The sequence below is a fragment of the Marmota flaviventris genome, chromosome 4, assembly GCF_047511675.1.
Source record: "Marmota flaviventris isolate mMarFla1 chromosome 4, mMarFla1.hap1, whole genome shotgun sequence".
NCBI classification, from domain to species: Eukaryota; Metazoa; Chordata; class Mammalia; order Rodentia; family Sciuridae; genus Marmota; species Marmota flaviventris.
The window spans coordinates 24,629,117-24,646,921 of NC_092501.1; the positions used below are offsets into that span (position 1 = coordinate 24,629,117).

Consider the following 17,805-nt stretch of genomic DNA (forward strand, 5'->3'; position numbering starts at 1 on the left):
CTGCCTCTTTCTCCTGAGCATGTGTGCTGGGCTGGGGCTTGGGCTTTTCAGGGAGCTGGTGGGTGGGGTAATGGGGGGACATCCCACTAAGTGGGGGAGGACCACCAAGGTGGACCACCCCAGGGAGGCGGGTGGCTGGGATCCTGGAACTCTGCACAGCGTTGAGTTTGTCTTTTCCACACACACACATCCTGGTGGAGCGGGGCGAGGTGAGAACCTGAGAACTGAGGGGGAGGCTGCCACCCCAGGGACCGCCATGGGGTCATGCAGCAGCTGCGGGAGTAGAGGTTCAGACCCCCCCCCCCCCCCCCCCCCCGCCGCACAGCATCCCACCACCCACCCATGATGGTGCCTCCAGCTAACCACAGCACCTGTCTTCACTGGGAAGCTTCAGCTCTCCTTGGCACCTTGGCCGACCTGTCTGCTGCCCCCCCAGGGCGGCCCCCTAGGCAGCTGCAGCATTCCCGGGCCGATCAGGCTTTCTGGTCCAGCCCTGGCCTAGGTAGGCACCCTTGAACTTAGTCCTCAGGGGCTGTGGGTGGCTCCAGGCCCAGCCCCTCTCCGCACCCCATTCCCCACCTGAGCAGGGAGACTGACTGTTCCCTGACTGCATAGTTTAGCGGCCAGAGGGTCGGGGGGCGCATTCCTGTCCCGGGTTGGGCTGCCCCACATGTACCCTGGATTCTGGGAGAGGCAGCACTCTAGGGAAGGGGCAGGCCCTCTCTTGCCAAGTGCACAGTGAGTGGGAACACTGCTGCATTGACAAAGAGAGGCACAGCCGAAATGAATGGGCCTTGGCCAGTGACTGCGGAGGATCCAGAAAACAATATCCTCCATGAGGGCCCCTGGGTCCCCGTTCCCAGCCAGCCTGCCTTGGTCCAAGGCTGACACCATCACTTCCTTGCTATGGAGCCTTGAGAAAGAACCTTGATTTCCCCCTGGGCTTCACATCCCTCACCTGCCAAATGCAGATTGTTGTAAGAATTAAAGAAAGTAATGCCCAGAAAATGTTGAACCCCATGCATGGCGTGAACGTTAAGTGAGTGGGGTATAGTCTATCCCCAGCCTTACTACTTACTTGCTGCGTGACTTAGGACAGTGTCTTCCTGTTTCTGGTCCTAAATCCTTACGTGGTCTTCCTAGCCTTAAGGTTCCCCCAGACTGGGTCTGGCCAGCCAGAGATATGGCAGCGAGAGGGGGGGTCTGCATTGAGGATTTGCTTTTTGTCTTGCAGAAGATACTCAGCAGACGGGCTGGGGCTGTAGCTCAGTGGTGGAGCACTTGGCTTCGTGTGCGTGAGGCACTGGGTTCGATTCTCAGCACCCCATTAAAACAAAATAAATAAAACAAAGGTATTGTGTGCATCTACAATTTAAAAAAAATTTTTTTAAAGAAGAAAGAAAAGAAGAAGATAACCTAGCAGAAATCTAGCCTACTAACACTCCGCTTAAGTACTCTATTTATTTAGCTCAAAAGTCTGTGGAACAGGACCCTCAGGCCTTGGGCATAACCAGCTACATAATTGGAGCTCAATGCAAAATGAAAACACAGGGCCTCTTGTTCATAAATTATGAATGATTTCAGCCCCGTGACAGAGCAGCATTAAACAGCCCAAGGCCCTTCAGCATGAGGCCATAGGTGACTGCCCAGAGCACACCTCCATGAAACCAGCCACCTGCAAGGGTTGGAGTAGGAGGCAGGGCCTGGGCAGAGCTGCTGCTCTGGCAGCATGAACCCCTCCCTCTGGTACAAGGGCATTATGTCTTCCTGCTATAAGTACTTATGGCCAGATGGCAGCTGCCACTCATACTGAAATAACCTTCACAGAGATTCCCCTGTGAGAAGCAGCTCACACACATGCCATCTTAGTCCATTTCTGTTGCTATATCAGGATACCCAAGACTGGATAATTTATAAAGAAAAGAGGTTTATTGGGTTCTGGAGGCTGGGAAGTCTCACATCAGGCAGCCACATCTGGGGCTTCAACTTAGGGTGGAAAGCAGAAGGGCAAAAGGGCATGTGCCAGAGAGAAAAAGGACAGAACTCTGACAGTAGCTAACCCATTCCTAGGGGAAAGGCATTGTCTCATCCGGGGACTCCAGCCCCACAACCCAGACCCCTTCCCTAGACCCCACCTCCCAACATCGTTACAATGGCGATGACGTGTAAACGTGTTTCAGACCCCACAAACCATAGCGCACACCAAACAAGTGAACCACTCACTCCAAGCTTACAGTCAGGTGAGTTTGGATGGGAAGACATGTTTGCACGGTGGTTTGTTTTCTGGCTTGGCAACTACTATTGGGTAGTAAGGCCAGCTGCCGCTAGGCCCTCCGTAGTGGATGGCCTGAAAGCAGTGGCCGGATTCCGGGTGGCCTAGTTACAAAGAAAAAGAAGCAGGTGTGGTCTGCAGGAAAGAAGAATTCCAGCCCTGTGCAGGGTCAGGTAGCACAGCGAGGAAAGGACCAGGGTCCAGCAGTTACTGGGAGACCAGTTCAAGGTTGTGGGTAAGAACAACAGAATTCCCAGGAATGGGGCAGTCCTGCAGGACAGGGGAGGTGTCTGCTTCCACTGGGCCCTGCAGGGTCTCTGCTGTCCCTCCCCTCCAGGACCCCAGGGCAGGGGCTGTGGAAGCTGATAAGGGGTGGCCCTGCCTGGTCCCCTGAGCCTTCAGTTGGCTTTCTTTCTCCACAGGGTTTGGGCCTTGGCAGTGCTCGGCCCTGTCTCTCCCACCTGGGCTCTCGGCCCACTCTGGATTTATTAGTTTGGTGGTGGAACTTGCCTTACACCAGGGAAGCATTCCCAGAAACGTGGCTGAGGACTAGATTTGGGTAGATTGAGCGCAGTTCCCAGTGCTCTGGAGTTGCACGAGGTTAAAGGAAGACTTGATAGGCATCTGGAGGGTTCCCCCAGACTGGATCTGGCCAGGCAGGGTCATCCTGGGAGCCCCCATAAAGTCAGGCCTCTGTAGTGCAGTCCTGTGCTTCGGCATCACCTGGACCCGGCAAGAACCGGGGTCAGCATCAAAGCACCCTCAGGTCCCTGAATTTGGCTGTGACCTGCACACACCTGGGCTTCCCTGGGCCTGGAGTATGGCTGGCCTCCCCAGCCAGGAGGAACACTGTGGCCGGAGCCTAATTACCATGGTTAGCTGGGGGGGAGCGGCACATCCACATGCCTCTACTGCCAGGAGCCCACAGCTTTTGCCCCCAGTTTTGTCCCTGTCCCCACTCCCCTTCATGTCCCAGAAAGCTCATTCCTTCCACTCTGCTTCTTACAGGCAGTGGGTCACTTCAGTCTTCTTTTCCCCCAGTACTGGGCACTGAGCCCAGGGATGCTCTACCACTGAGCCACATGCCCGGCCCTTTTTATTTTTTACTTTGAGACAGGGTCTTGCTAAATTGCCCAGGCTGGCCTCTAACTCGGGATCCTCCTGCCTCAGCCTCCTGAGTAACTGGGACTACAGGCATGCACCACCACACCTGGCTTCATTTCAGTCTTAAAGTATCCATGTGAAGGAAGCAGAGTAGGTCATTTCAAGCCCACGTTATGGAAGGAAAAGAAGCTCAGAGACTTGCTAAATGCACCCCAAGTTAGTGAGCAACAGCAGCAGGGTGAGCTGAGCACAAGAACTAGGCTTCTCTGAGTCTTGTTCCCAATTTCTGCTCAGTGCCGGAGAGATCCCTTTCGAACTTGAGTTTCCTTACCCTGAGACCACGTTCGAGCGTTTTTCTCTGGAAAGGTGATCTCTTTCTTTGAAAAGATTATTTTCAGCTATGGTACACTCGTGTTGTGGAAACTACCAGGTTTCTGCCGGAAAGTCTAGAACATCAGACAACTACCTTAGAGATCAGTACGCCCACATGCTTAATTTTACAGTATGAGCATTGAGGCTCAGAGGAGTCAAGCCACTTGCCCAAAGTAACACAGCTGGTTATGGGCAAGACCCCCTCATGCAGATTCCCAGTCCAGTGCCCCTTGCTTCCCAGCAGGCCCGTGACCCTGTTCCGTAGGGCCTTTGGTTCTGTGTCACCAGGAGAGGGAGGTGGAGACAGTGGGGAGGACAGAAAGCAGTTGGTTTGTGTCGGTCACAGCTGCTCCTTCGGCTGCACCCTCTGGCCCCCCTCACCCCACCTCGCTGTCTCTCCATCTCCATTTTCCCAGCCCTGCGCCAGCAGCCTCCTCTGCCTCCTGGCCAGACAGCCAGGGTTCCTGAGCCAGGGGCTGTCCTCTGTTCATTGTAAGGAGCGGAAGGGCTCCTTCCCACTCGGGGAGAGGGCTTGCTCAGGTGGCCTGGGGTGAAGGGACTCTGCTGCAGGGGCGTTGGGTGGGAGCAGTGGCATTGGGACTGGGGAAGAGGTCATCTTTCAGAGAGACTTTTCTTTTAGAAAGACAGGCTCCTTTCTGGTCTGCTTCCCATTTTCTATTGGGGGCAGGGGAAGGAAGGCCAAGGGGACAGGCTTGAGCTCAGGTTGTCTGCCCATCAACCAGGCCCAGCCCCCCGAGTGGTTCCATAAATGACACCTGGGAGCAGCCTGCCCATGGTTTCCCATTCTGTCCACGGCTGCATGTGCACTGCCACAGTAGGGTCTCCACGGAGGCCCTTGTAGACCCCAGTTCTAGCGGAACAGGTCCTCCTGGGTTCTCCAGGCTGGGGAAGATGCCTTGGTCCACTGAAAGAGGTCAGCCTTTCCCTTTCCCAAAGCATTTCCTCATGAGGAACCCCAAAAGGGAGGAATGGAGCACGAACGCCATCAGAGGTGGAGGGAGTTGTGGGTGACCTCTTAGCAGGGACAGATGGGGCTGGGCTGGGCCTGGCACTAGCCTACCAGGGGCGTGGCTTGGCACTGCTGGTTGGGCAGCCCACGTAGCCACACAGCAACCGGAGGTAAGTACGTCACTTCATCCTGAGTTTAACAAGATCAGGAACAGGATCAGAGAGGTTAAATAACTTCCTCAAAGGGACAGAGCCTGGATTTGAGCCCAGGCAGTCAGACTCCAGAGGCCTCCCTGAACCTCTCCACAGAGCCCCCATTGGAAGTCTGTGGGCTTCCAATGCAATCTGGAAGGGCTATCTTCCCCTTTCTCTGTGGAAAGTCAGCCTGTAATTGGAAGGTGGCTTGCTCAGCAAGGGAGAGGGTGAGGTGCTTTAAATGATAAGTGGCATCAAGCTCTGATCACCTGAGGTCTGTGTCCCTAAAGAGACAGACACTACTAGCTTGCAGCTTTGGGCAAGTAACTTAACCTCTCTGGTTTGGTTTCTTCATCTGCAAAAGGGAGGGAATAATGTATCTACCACTGTAAACTGTTGTGAAAAATAAATATGTTACTCTATGGAAAGTATTGGTACAAAGCTTGGCAGACAGTAAGTGCTATATAAATGTATGCTGCTGTTTATTGTTACTATCTGTGAAGGGATCAGGCAGCTTTCCTGGACAGCTTGGTGGACAGTGTAAGGGTTTGCTCTCAGACTTACATCTCCATGTTTTCCTATAATTATCCCCACAGCAGCCAGCTCTCTGCTCCTTGGAGGTGATGAACAGCCCAGCAGAGAAAGTATTCGTCTTGGGGTGCCGCCAGGCCTGGTTCCATTTCTGGCTCCTGGGAACTTGGGCCAGTTACTCCCCCTGTCTGAATGGCTCCTGTCTGCAAGATGGGTCCACAGATGCGTGCCCACCTCATGGGGTTGTGTGGGAAGTAAATGAGTCTGTACTGGCAGCCAGCACCAGTGCTCTGCATGTGGTAGCCTCTGATGTTCTAAAAATGTTCACACCCGTGATTAGGCCAAGAGCTTTCTGCCTCAGGATGTTAGTGGCACCACATCTCATAATCAGATGTTCTTCTATGGTGCTTTGATTTTTTTGCTCCTCCTCCACAGGATAACTTAACCCCATTTTACAGGTGAGAAACTGAGGCCCAGATGGAACACCATTGTCTGAGCATGGAGCACAACGGTCATGTCCTGGTCACTAGAGGTCCCTCTTGCCTAGAGCCAGGAGTGAGGCTCTGTCGGGGAGACTCCCTTCCACTCTCACTGGGTGGGGCTGTGGCAAGAGCTGAGCAAGGGTACTTAGTAGATTGGCACCCCAAAACCTGGAGCCTGGCCTTGAGTGCCCCAGCCCTTACATTTGAGCTTCTGGGTCCAGGCTGCTCAGCCTGTTAGCTCACCAGAATCTCCGGAGCTCTGTGGGGCCAGCCACCCACATGGCCACAGAGAAGAGAGGGCTGCCTGCTGCAGGGCCCTGGAACCAGAGGGTCCCACTGCAGGGAGGCTTTGCGTAGGATTCTCTGCGCTCCAGAGGATTCCTGCGTTTCGACAGACACCTCATTATCCCGGTCCCAGCCTCTGTAATCACACAGGCCCACGCCCAGCAGCCATCCCAGGGCCAGGAAATCACTCCCCTCCCCTCCCCCGCCTTCCGCCCCCGGCTGCTGATCCAGCGGCGCCTGCAGCACTCGGGTGGACCTCCTGCCTGTCTAACGGTTCTCTCTCCTCTGGTTCTCCTCTCCTGCTGCTTGCTCTCTCGGGGGACTCTGAAGTGTGGCTGTCCAGCTGGGCTGAGTCTCCCAAGAAGGACGTGACAGGTACTGCCCGGTGTGCATGTGCCTGCGTGCATGTGAACATGTGGGTCCCAGCGCGCATGCTCCGGAGCCGGTGCCCGCGGGCTCCTTTCGGCTTGTTTCCCTGTGACTTGCGGCAGCCCTTTGTCGGCATGCAGGGCATCTGGCACTCACCGTGCCCTCTGCCTGCCAGGCTACCCCTTTTTCATTCTCAGATCCAGCCTTGAAGCCCTTTGTGGGGTGCTGACCACGCAGCACAGCTATGAGCAGATGTGCTCTGGCCACAGGGTGTGTGGGTTTGAAGCCCGGCTCTGCCACGTCCTGGCTGAGCCGCCTGGAGCGGCTTGCGCAACCCCTCTGGGGGGGTGTAATGCTACCTTGGGGATCCTGACACACAGAAAGCGCTCGGGCGGTGGTGGGCTACCGTTCTCTTTGGCATTATCTCATTGGCTGACCCTGTGAATGTGGGGCAGGCCAGGCAAAGGTGACTGGTCTCACTTCAGGTGGTTAAACCAAGGCAGGGAGCTGAGGTCCTTGTGCCAAGCCGGTTTCCAGAGATCTCAGTGGGGAACTGGTGATTTGGGGTAGGAGGTGGGGCTGTCTTGTGACTGTGACCGAGGGTGGGTCACAGCTCCCAGGACCCAGCAATACAGATATTGAAGCTGCCGCTAGCCTGGGGGTTTTCAAGGCTTTGGCCCGCTGGCCCACATGGCCCTCAGGGACAGGGGCCTTGGCCTGTGTCTGGGTAGAACTGGGCCATGGGTCAGGGACTTGACTTTAGCCTTTGGTCTTGCTAGACAATGTCAAGAAAAAACAAACAAACAAACAAAAAAAAACCCGAACATCAGGATTTTCAGTGCCTGGACAGAGATGATCAAGGGAAGGATGGGATTTCCAGAATGGTCTTCCATGGGGCCCCTTCATTTCTAAGAGCAGAGATGCAGGCTGGGGGCTTGGAGGGAAAGCAGAAGGGTCGAGGGTCAGAGGGGGCGGGGCTGGCTCCAGGGCTTAAAGCCCAGGCCCCAGCCCTCCCTACCACAGCTGTTGGCAGGGAATGGGAGGCCGAAGTCCTGGGAGAGGGGCCAGGAGAAGAGGAGGCAGTGGTGGTGGGGGGGCCTGCTTCCCTTGCAATCATCCTTCTGGTGTTCCCTGTGACGAGGGGCTGGGGCCTGAGCTAATCACTGGGCGCCTGTCCCTTTTTCCCCTCTGCATGAGCCAGTGAGCCACTTGGCCCACAGCGATACATTTTATTCACCAAACGTATAGCTGAGAGACCAGCAGCCCCAATGCAGCCTGGGAGAGGCTTGTGAGGGGCTGGAGGGGCCTTGGTGGCATGCCCAGGATTGGGAGAGTGATAGGGATCCTGGGGCAGAGGCCACCACATGACCTGTCTTCTCAGGAGGAGCCCCGCTGCTTGGAGCCAGAGACCCAGGAGAGGCAGTTTGGCTGAGGGGAGTCCAGTGTTGGGGTCTCAGGCAAGTCACCAGGTTTCTCTGGGCTTTGGTGTCTCAAAAGTCTTGAGAAGTTGTTGGAGAAGTCTTGAGACAGGAAACTCAGAGGTGACTGGTTGGTGCTAAAGATGCTAATAGATAAGGGTCTGGGGGCTGCTTAGTCTGGCATCCACCCCGGAGTGGGCCCAGGGAGCTCTGGTCTGGCTGTTTCCCGCTGGCAAGTGCTGGCTGCCTGCCTGGAGGTGGGTATGGGAGAGGCATGTTGCAGAGACACAGCCCTACAGTTTACATCGGACTTTAACCCCGGTAACTTCACTCCATGCTCAGAGCAGCCACGAGGTTCTGCTTTTTTTCCCTGTGTGCAGATGAGGAAGCTGCATCTCAGAGAGGTTAAGTGTCCTCCCCAGGATAGAGCAAGTAAAGGTAAAGCAGGACTGGACCTGACCCTCAGCTCCTAAGCTTTTGCATGGATGAATCTCATAATGATTTTGTCCCATCCTATGGCACCTGTCCTGGGGTGTCACCACTCATCATGGAGACTGTGGAATGAAGCACACAGTCTGGTTGGGCATCCATGCCCAACACAAAAATCCAGGAGAGAACAGGAGGGGGCACCATGGCTAGGGTGATGGGGGAGCCTTCTGCAGGGGCAGAAATGTTAGGGGAGAATTGGGTTTGGCAAAGAGAAGGGAAGGCATTCCAGGCAAGGGCAGGGGCTGCAGCAAAGGCTAAGAAAGTCAGATCTTGCATAAAACTTTGTCATTGGCACGCAGTAGGTGCTCAATGCATGTGTTTTGAATCATGAATATTTCATGAAAGCATGCAGGGCGTCAAGGAACTTGAGCTTAGATTGCAAGAAAGATCGGGCTTGAATCCAGCCTTTATTCTGTAGGTAACAGGGAGCCACTGAAGATGCCGGAGCACGGGACTGACTTGGCAGAGGCCTAGTTTAGAAGTTTTAAGTTGGCAGTCAGGATTGACCAGGAGCCAGGGTTCCATCCAGGTGGGTGTTGGAGAAACACAGGTGTGAGGCAAGGGAAGGACAGGGATCCAGGGACCCCCGGAGCCCCAGCAGATCCAGCACAAGGTCTGCCTCTGAATGAGGCTCTGCGAAGTCCCCTTCCAACCTGGGGAAGGCTCTGCTCTCTACAAGGGGTCCAGCCCTCCTCCTTGCTTCTGCCAAACCCTTTTCATCTGAACACCAGAGGCTCCCTCCTCTGCCCCTCCCTTCCCTTCTCTTGGGCAGACTCCTCCAGCCCCCAATTTTCCAAGCTTTGGCTGGGAGGGGATCCAGAGCCGCCTCTGGGATGACATCACTGCCCACCAGCTGCCTGGCCCACCGAGCAGCAGTTTCTCATCTGGATACCTGGTCCTGGCACCTCCCAGCACACCCGCCACCCTGGCCCCAGGGCAGTGCTGCATAGTGACGCCCTAAGAGGCAGATGCCAGAGAGGGTGCCTGTGTTGGGGGAGGGGTGGGCAGCAGGAAGGATAAGTTGTCTTTCTGTGTGTCTGTCCCACAACCTAAGGAGTGGCCTCCAGGAAAAGCTACAGCCCGTCTGAGTTCTGTAGCGCTGGCCGGCATTCTCTTCACCTCCCTACCTGTGTCCCAGAGTGTGGGCCTTCAGAAGACTCCAGACCAATTTTCCAGAGGCTGGGGGGAGGGGCCAGGGAGTAGATTTTCCTCCACCTTGGAAATCTTGCCTCAAATTTTTCTTGGCGTGGATCAAAATGAGCTGATGGGATCCACTTGCCAGCACCTCCTCTTTGCTCCAGCATTCTCTGGCCACAAATCGGGAGCTCCTCTTTGCCTCAGTTTCCCCAGCTCCCCCTTCTCTCTTCCAGTTCCATTGTCTAGTTTTCCCCTGTTCAGCATGTAAGGCCGGGATCGGCTCAACAACACCAGATCCCTCTGTCCTGTGTCTTGCCAGATCATTCACTTCACACAGAGTGTCCACCACCTAATGGGTCCTTGGGTCTGCCCAACAGAGGCAGCAAGAATCCCACACTACAGTCTTTCTTAGACACCACCTGTATGCCAGGGTGTCTGGGGATAGAGTGAGACGGGACTCTTCCCTAGAGACCAGGTACCTGGCACCCCATTGGCCATGTAAGGTGCCGAAATGTGAAGGTCAGCTGGACTTGGGTGCAGCTGTGGGACTTTAGGAAAATCACTTCCCTTCCTGAGACTCAGTTTGCCCATATGTAAAATGGGGCTACAGCAATGCCTACTGCATAAGGCTGTCACGGGGATTAAATGAGACAGCACAGGACTGCAGTGGGGCACTTTACGGAGGACTGACCCTGAGGAAGCCTCAACTGAGGTCTGCTGTTACTGGTAGAATTGGGGCGCTCCCAGGACTTGGAAGCTGATGTCCCTTGGGGACACAGTGGGGGACATCTGTTCGCCTAGTGCTGCTGCTGTCCTGCTGGCAGGGCAGGCACAGAAGCTGGCAGCATCTGAGTGCAGGGGCGGAGCCGGCCTGCTGCCCAGCTGTTGGTTGCATTTCTGCCTGAAATACAATCCGCCTGTGGAGGGGCTGCCTGGGGCTGCATGTACACACTCGTGTGGCACACCTCAGCAGGGGCGGGGTCCCTTCTGGGTCTCCAAAGAGTCCTGCTGGGGCCGCAGGGCCCACACTATATGTTAGAAAGCCGCCAGGGCAGTGGGTTTCTATCCCCCACCAGGAGGGCCAGCCTTGGGGTTTCCCAGAGTTCTGTGGCCGGTGCCCCCTGCCTAGGCTGCCCAACAAAAATCTAAGCAGTGCTTCTCATTCCTGGCTGCACCCCAGAACATGGGGCATTATGGGGTGTCTACAAAATACTTGTTCCTGGGTTCTGACCACCTGAACCTGGACCTTTGAAGCTGGTGTTTTTAAACAGCTCCTCAGGTGATTCAGTGCCACCAAGTTGGGGATCACTGTAGTCAAAGAATGACATGTATGGAAACAGACATCAGGTGGTTCTGTAATGGAAAGAGAGATGGACTTGAACCTAAAAACACTGGGGAATTTGGTTCTCTCCATACCAGCGGTGGGAACTGGGGTGAGTCTCTTGCTCTCTCTGAGCCTCTGATTAGTTTGTAAAATGGGAAAAGAGGGCTGTTGTGAGGTGCTGGCACATAAGTCAGGCTCAGGAGTGTAGGGCCTGTGGCCGTGGGTTGAGGCACCAAGGGGCTGAGAGGAGATCCTCAGCTATTTCTGCAGCCAGGCCAGTACTGTGGAACCCCGGCCTCCAGGGAGATTGGCAGGCATGCTGTTTTGTTTTTGAGACAGGGTCTCCCAGGCTGGCCTCAAACCCCTGGGCTCTAGTGATCCCCCTGCCTCAGCCTCCCACGTTCTGGGGTTACAGGGCACTACCCCAACTGACTGGCAGGCGGACAGTTTAAGAAGTGTACTTAGGAATTTTATTTGGCCTGGGAGTGGGCTGGGAAGGTTTTCCCGAAGGAGGGCTCTAGCCAGTCTTTGGCTTGTGGGTTTTTTTCACTCCTATCAGGGCACGTGACATCCTGGATGTTGGAGAGTGTAATAGTTGAAGTGCAAAGAGGTTTGCACAGGATGTCACATCTGCACAGCCAGGGAGCTGAGATGGGTACCCAGGCTGTCCACCTTCCAGTGGGGTGCTTGATGAATGTCCCACTGGTGCAGTGGCCAAGGAGGACAGAGAATTTGCTCTTGGGAGCCTGGGCCCCACCTGCCCTCCCTGTGCTATGTCCCCTCAGGCTCCTGAAACTGCTGGTGAGGGTGGCAGGAGGGTGGTAGAGGATGAGCACCCTCAAGCCCCGCACTTCAGGGCACAGGGAGACTGAGTCCACCCCTGTGTGGGGAGAGGACGGCAGCCAGGTCCACTGAGGTCCTTCTGGACGCGGGCAGGGCAAGCTGCCTGGGGCTGGTCGTCTGTGCCCGTCCCTTGGCGAGCCAGAGGGGCAGGAATGGAGCCGAACTTGAGGAAAAGTTGGCGGGGGGTGGGCTGGGCTCTCCAGCGCTGGCGCTGGGACTTTCTTCTTGGGTTTCAAGTAAACAGTCTGAGCCCTCCTCCTCCCCTGCCTCCACCCCCAGCTCCTCATTCGATGGGTCTCATGTGTTTCTATTTAAGGGTTGCAAGTAAACCCCACTGATTGGCGGCCTCAAACCCTCTGGACTCCTCGCTGGGCCTGGGCTGTGGAGAAGTCTCTCCCGCTCTCTCCCTCTCCCGCCCGAGGGGAGCAGGGCTGCCTTTTCTCTCTGGGTTTACAGGGCTTGGGGCAGAGGCAGGGCCTCCTCCTCCTCCTCCCTCTCCTCTTTCTCCCTCCTGTGCTCTGGCCTCAGCCCTCATGGGCCGCCCACCCGCCCCCTGGGGCCCTCCACACACTCCTGCTGGCCCCAGCGTCTGGACAGACCACTTGGGCCCCAGGCCGCTCCCTCAGCTCCCCAATGCTGGGCTGTGACTTAACTCTTCTCAGCAGAAGCCCTTTTCCTCAATATCCTTGGCCTCCGTCTCTGTCCGCCTCTGTCTCTGTCCTCCCCCTCTTCCTCCCCCTGTCCCCTGGCTCCCCATGTCCCCCGGTCCCCGCAGTGTAGCGGGCCGGTGTGGAGCCTTGCTATATGGCCTGTCCTTGGGGCCCGGAGAGCTGCGAGCCCTGGCTGCAGGCAGCCCCTCGGAGCAGCACTGGCGACCGAGCAGCCTCCCCCGAGGCTGATGGACAGGGGGCGCCCCGGCCGCGGGGCCATGGCCGGCCGCTGGCTCACCGCGTGCTTTCTGCCCTCGCCAGGTGCCGACACCAACGCCGAGCCCATGATCCTGGAACAGTACGTGGTGGTGTCCAACTATAAGAAGCAAGAGAACTCAGAGCTGAGCCTCCAGGCCGGGGAGGTGGTGGATGTCATCGAGAAGAACGAGAGCGGTGAGTGCCCGGCCATCCGGCTGTCCACTCAGGGCCCCGGCCTGGCTCCCGGGCCTGGCTGGGTTTTGTTCCCCTCCTCCTCCCCCACCTCTGCAGCTATACGTTATTTCCATCTGGCAGGGAGAGGCCAAGGAGTCTGAAGTTCCCCCTGTTGGTTTGGGCTGCAGGCCAGCAACTTGCCTGGTGGTGGAAGAATGTCTCCCTGGCTCGGGGGTAATTAACCGGCTTGTGTGAATGCAAGGCCAGGGTGGCAGCCGTGGGCATAACTGTTCAGCCCCTGCCCACGGACCCCATGCCATCTGAGGCCCCTGGGGAAGGTGGCTTCAGGCTCAGCAGTGTCCAGCCGTGGCTTTCCCTGTTGGGGCCATATTCTAAGCCGGGGTCCTGGAAGGATCCGGAGAACTCAGCCAGCTGGTTGGGAAAGCAGGCCGTGACATCACTGTGGGTCCAGAGTCCCTAAGGAAGGACCGGGCCTGTGGGAGTTGGCTGGAGTCTGGTTGGTGAACTGACTGCCCGCTGTCGAGCTAGAGGCTGGGGACCTGGGAAGAGAGCCTTGAGGGAGGCACCCAGGTCCTACAGCACTCTGTCTTTGGAAGCTGACGTAGGGGCCGTATCTGTGGCAGTCTGGGGACTGCTGGTTCCAAGGTTCTTGTAGAGTAGACCAAAGTCCCTTGGTGTCTTTGGTAGCAGGTGGAAAAAGGAGATCCTGAGTGTGTCAGTTTCGAGTTGTGGGCTTGTGGGCCCCTGCAGGGATCGGGATGGGCCTTAGACCCAACGCTTCTACTGGCAGAGCCCCACAGCCTGCTGGGGGGCGTTGGACTGCTTGCTGGGCATCTTGTTTCAGTTTCATTTTGCACCGGGCAGGCCCCTGTGTGCAGGAGCTTCCCTGGACTGTATTTCATGGACACTCCCAGAGGGGAGGGGCCTGTTCTCTCTTCCCTGTCTCTTTCCGGGTCCCAAAAGGAACACAAACCAACTTTTTTTTTTTTCCTTCCTTTTGGTGCTGGGATTGAACCCAGGGCCTCATGCCTGCCAGGCAAGTCATCTATCACTGAGCCACATCCCAACCCAAGGAAGCCAAAGGACTACTAGTCCATTCTGTAGACAGAGTGACTGAGGTACAGAGGTGGGGGGTGGGGAGTCTTCTGAGACCCAAAGTAAAACTAGAATGATCCTGCGCCCCTGATTCTTGTGCCTCTGGGTGGCAGGTAGCTGCAGAGAGGCTGGGGAAATCCAGCAGGCCTCCTGGGGGAGGCAGGCCCAGGCTCCTGTGCAGGAGGCACTTTTAACTCCTGCCTCAGAATGTGCTCCCTGAGAACAGACCTCCAAGGCTTGGGCCCTTCACAGACTGTTCCCCTCTCAGAGAGGTCGGGCTCTGTCCTCATGCCTGGAGCCATGGCCAGGGTGGTTGGCAGTGACACTGCACACCTGGCAGAACCACGTTTCTAATGCAAGGTTTGACCCTTCACTTCCAGGAACCACCACAGTGGTCCCTTCCTCAACAGCTTTGCCCTCAGCCTCTGTCCCATCGCCAGCCCCACCATCCTGCTCCCTAGGGAAGTTGGCATTGCCGTGGGGTCTCTGGAATGGGAGATGCCAGGAGAAGGGGTATTTGCTTGTTTGGGGGTTTACACCTCAAAAAGACGGGCCCATTTCTCTGTACAAGGTCAGTTCTTCCTAGAGGTTCTCTCCTCACCTGCGCATCTCACCCACAGCCATGTAACCCTGCAGCAGCAGGAGTTGAGGAGCTCCTGGGTCTTTGGGGTCAGCCACTGGCCAGGATAGCGGAAGAGGAAGCTCCATATGAAAGGAAGTCTGTTCTACTTTAAGATGCATAGGGGTGTTTGTGTCTTCTCCCTTCCTATCCCACCTCCCGGAGCCTAGGAACACTTGGGAATCCTACCTGGAGGAAAGATGAATGTCTGTGTTAGACTTGGAAATGGTGCAGAGATATCTGTTCCCCATGACTCCCTATCTCCCCCTCACCCTGAGTGGCTGGAAGAGCCTGATCTGGCTCTCTCCCTGGGAGGGAGCCGCTATCCCTAGAAACAGGATTCTACCTATCACCTGCTGTCTGCTTGGCTTCAGGTCCTTCTGATTCTCTGGGCCTCAGTTATCCCTTCTGTAAAATGGAGGTAGCCTTGCAGCTTCTTGAGAACAGGGGCTGGAGTAGATGACTTCCTTGAGCTCTCTCCTGGGGTGAACTGGGGGACTCAGTAGGGCCCCGATGTCAGGTGGAGAAAGCCTTGCTGTGCATAGCTTTCCTGCTTCTCTGGAAGTTTAGTGTCTTTCCCCTGGGTAGAGACAGCTGCTCAGCTGCAGATGTTTGCACAGAGAACTGGAGTGCTGTGGCCACCCATACAAACCCACCCTCTCTGTCACCATCAGAAGCCAGGAGGCCTGGAGTTTACAACCAGAGGAACTAAGTGGGTGGAAGGGAGAAAGGAAGAAGGCCAAACTGCAGATCTTGGGAGGTGGTTCCTCTGGTAGGGAAGCTGGAGGCCTGGGGTGGGGGTGGGGGGAAGCCTGTTGTACGTCCTGGGAGCTGGCTTTGGAAGGAGTGGTGAGTGAGGCTTTTGAACTCTGGAACAAAGACCCAATTGTGATGCCTTTGACCTGGGGACACGGTGGGCGAGTTGAGGCATTTCCACCAGCCATGTTGGGGCAGCAGCCCAGTCAGCACCATCCCTGCCTCCCTAGACCTCCCGCTGGGTGCCAGGTTTCTGCCTGGGTGCCTTCTCACCTAGCTGGCAGTAAAATAGAGGGTCCATAGAGGTAACCTCTGGTCCTCTGGCTGGGACCTTAGCCAGGAAGTGCTGTGCAGGTGTGGGCATGCCAGCGCCCTGTGCTCTCATCTGTCTCAGCCCATGTGCCTGGAAGGTGATTCCAAGTCCACAAACAATGAACAATAGGTGCCAGGCCCTGCCCTTCACGGAATCATTCTACCAGAATCATGGAACAAGTCTATGTGGCCACAGGAGGCACTTTTAACTGTTTGGGGGCTGAAGTAACAGAGAGTCCAAGAGTTGAGATCTCTCCCTCCTACAGATCTCCTGGGAGAGGCTAAGAATGGGCTGAGCCCAGATGGCAAGTGGGCTGTGGGCCGGGGAGAGACATAAGCTAAAAGAGCCAATGCAGAACTCCCAGGACCATCCTTGCCAGAGGATGTCTCTGAGACCCTCTGCCAGCATGGTGCTCATAGACAGTAGAAATTCATATTGCTTATTGCTAGTTGATTCTTTGAACTTGGAGGCAGGTGACAGCTGAGAAGATCTCAGAAGGAGGATGTTTTCCCAGCACTAAAGATAAACCCATTCCTTGGACATAGATAATCAGAAGTTACAGGTTCCCAAGAATGGAACCTGAGTAGCTTATGGAAAGCATTTTTGATCAAACAGAGCCTGGGGGGGTCCCTGCCAAGAAAGGACAATTTTGTCTCCGTCCATCAACAGGGTGACATAGAGCAGAAAGATTCAACAACTTTGGTAGCTTTACCACCCTGCAGGCCAAGCAGGGCATATGGCAGCCGTTGTTGCTTTGTGGAAACCCTTCTACCCTAGACGTGAGCCGCAGTGCCTGAGATGACTCCTTTGTAGAACATTCTTGTGCCCCAAAGACCACATTGGCTTCACCCTCTAGCAGGCAGCAGCCCTAACATCTGGCAGTATGAAGGTGCCAGGGTCCTGATTTCTCTGAGTTCTGTGTTGAGCAAAACTGCTTCCAACTTTCCAGAATTGTTTTTTCCTTCTCGGGAATACAGGCCAGCGCAGGAAGTGGGGAGATGAGTCAACAGAATTTTTCCTGCCTCAGCTTTCTTCCTCTGAGTCTGTTTATTTCCTGGCCACTGGCACCATATTCTGGGGGTTCTTGTACTTCCTTGGAAGCAAGACATTTTGAGCTCCTCTGGTCCCTCCACTTATTTTTACCAGTAAGAAAACAACCTTGAAAATCTTTGGTTCCTCCAAAGTCAGCGCTTTGGTCCCAACTGAGTTGTGAGCAAGGGATAGAAATGGGCTGTCTTGCTCAACAGATTATTGAAAGGTTGCAGGAAAATCTCACTGAACCCAAGGATGAGAAGTAAATCCCAGCCTCAGGAGGCTGAAATTAGGAACCAGAAAGTCTATGCAAGCCAAAAGAAGCTACTCTTGGCTCTGTCTTGGGTTCCAAATGGATTGAAATCATAGCTGTGCTCTTCTAAGTGTAGACCAGCCTTCTTTTCTTCAGATAGCAGCTTGTTTACATGGTGTTAGCTTGTTAGCATCAGAAGCTCTATGATAGCTACCTGACAATAGCTTCTGCTTCTCTGAGCTCAAAATTTTATGCTGGAGCTGGGCAGTGACTACACCCATAGTCTCAGCTACTTGGGAGGCAGAGGCAAGTGGATTGCTGGAGCCCATGAGTTCAACATCAGCTTGGGCAACATGGTTTGACTCCATTTCTTTTCTTTTCTTTTCTTTTTTAACCGGGGATTGAACTCAACCACTGAGCCACATCCCCAGCCCTATTTTGTGTTTTATTTAGAGACAGGGTCTCACTGAGTTGCTTAGCGCCTTGCCTTTGCTGAGGCTAGCTTTGAACACGCAATCCTCCTGCCTCAGCCTCTGGAGCCCCTGGGATTACAGGAGTGCGCCTCCATTCCGGCTTTGAGACTCCATTTCTTAAAAAGGAAAAAAAAAATGAAGTTTGGATCTGATTGGTTCCCAGTCAGCCAATGAATTGGCAGACTATAGATCACATGTCCACTATGGTCCAATCAGCTATGTTCAGGAGAAGCCACCAAGAGCGTAAGCATGGCTACCTCTTCAACAACGGCTCTTGAGGGCAGGTTTTAAAGAAGAGAAATATTGGGGAGGAGGGTAAGGAATAAAAAAATGGTGGTTTCCACCATTTACTTGTTTAGCAGCTGTGTATG

General features: G+C 55.2%; 1 protein-coding gene across 2 annotated transcripts in view; it reads left to right on the forward strand.

Annotated features, from left to right (window-relative positions):
- The window catches only part of Sh3pxd2a (SH3 and PX domains 2A), a 217,337-nt gene that overhangs the window by 145,513 nt on the left and 54,019 nt on the right, over positions 1–17,805 (forward strand). The window contains exons 7-8 of one of the 2 annotated variants that reach the window (XM_027930218.2): positions 6,541–6,585; positions 12,762–12,893. In XM_027930218.2, the coding sequence (XP_027786019.1) occupies positions 6,541–6,585; positions 12,762–12,893 (177 nt within the window). The remainder of the gene's footprint in view (positions 1–6,540; positions 6,586–12,761; positions 12,894–17,805) is intronic. The other variant, XM_071610941.1, reaches the window with a different exon arrangement.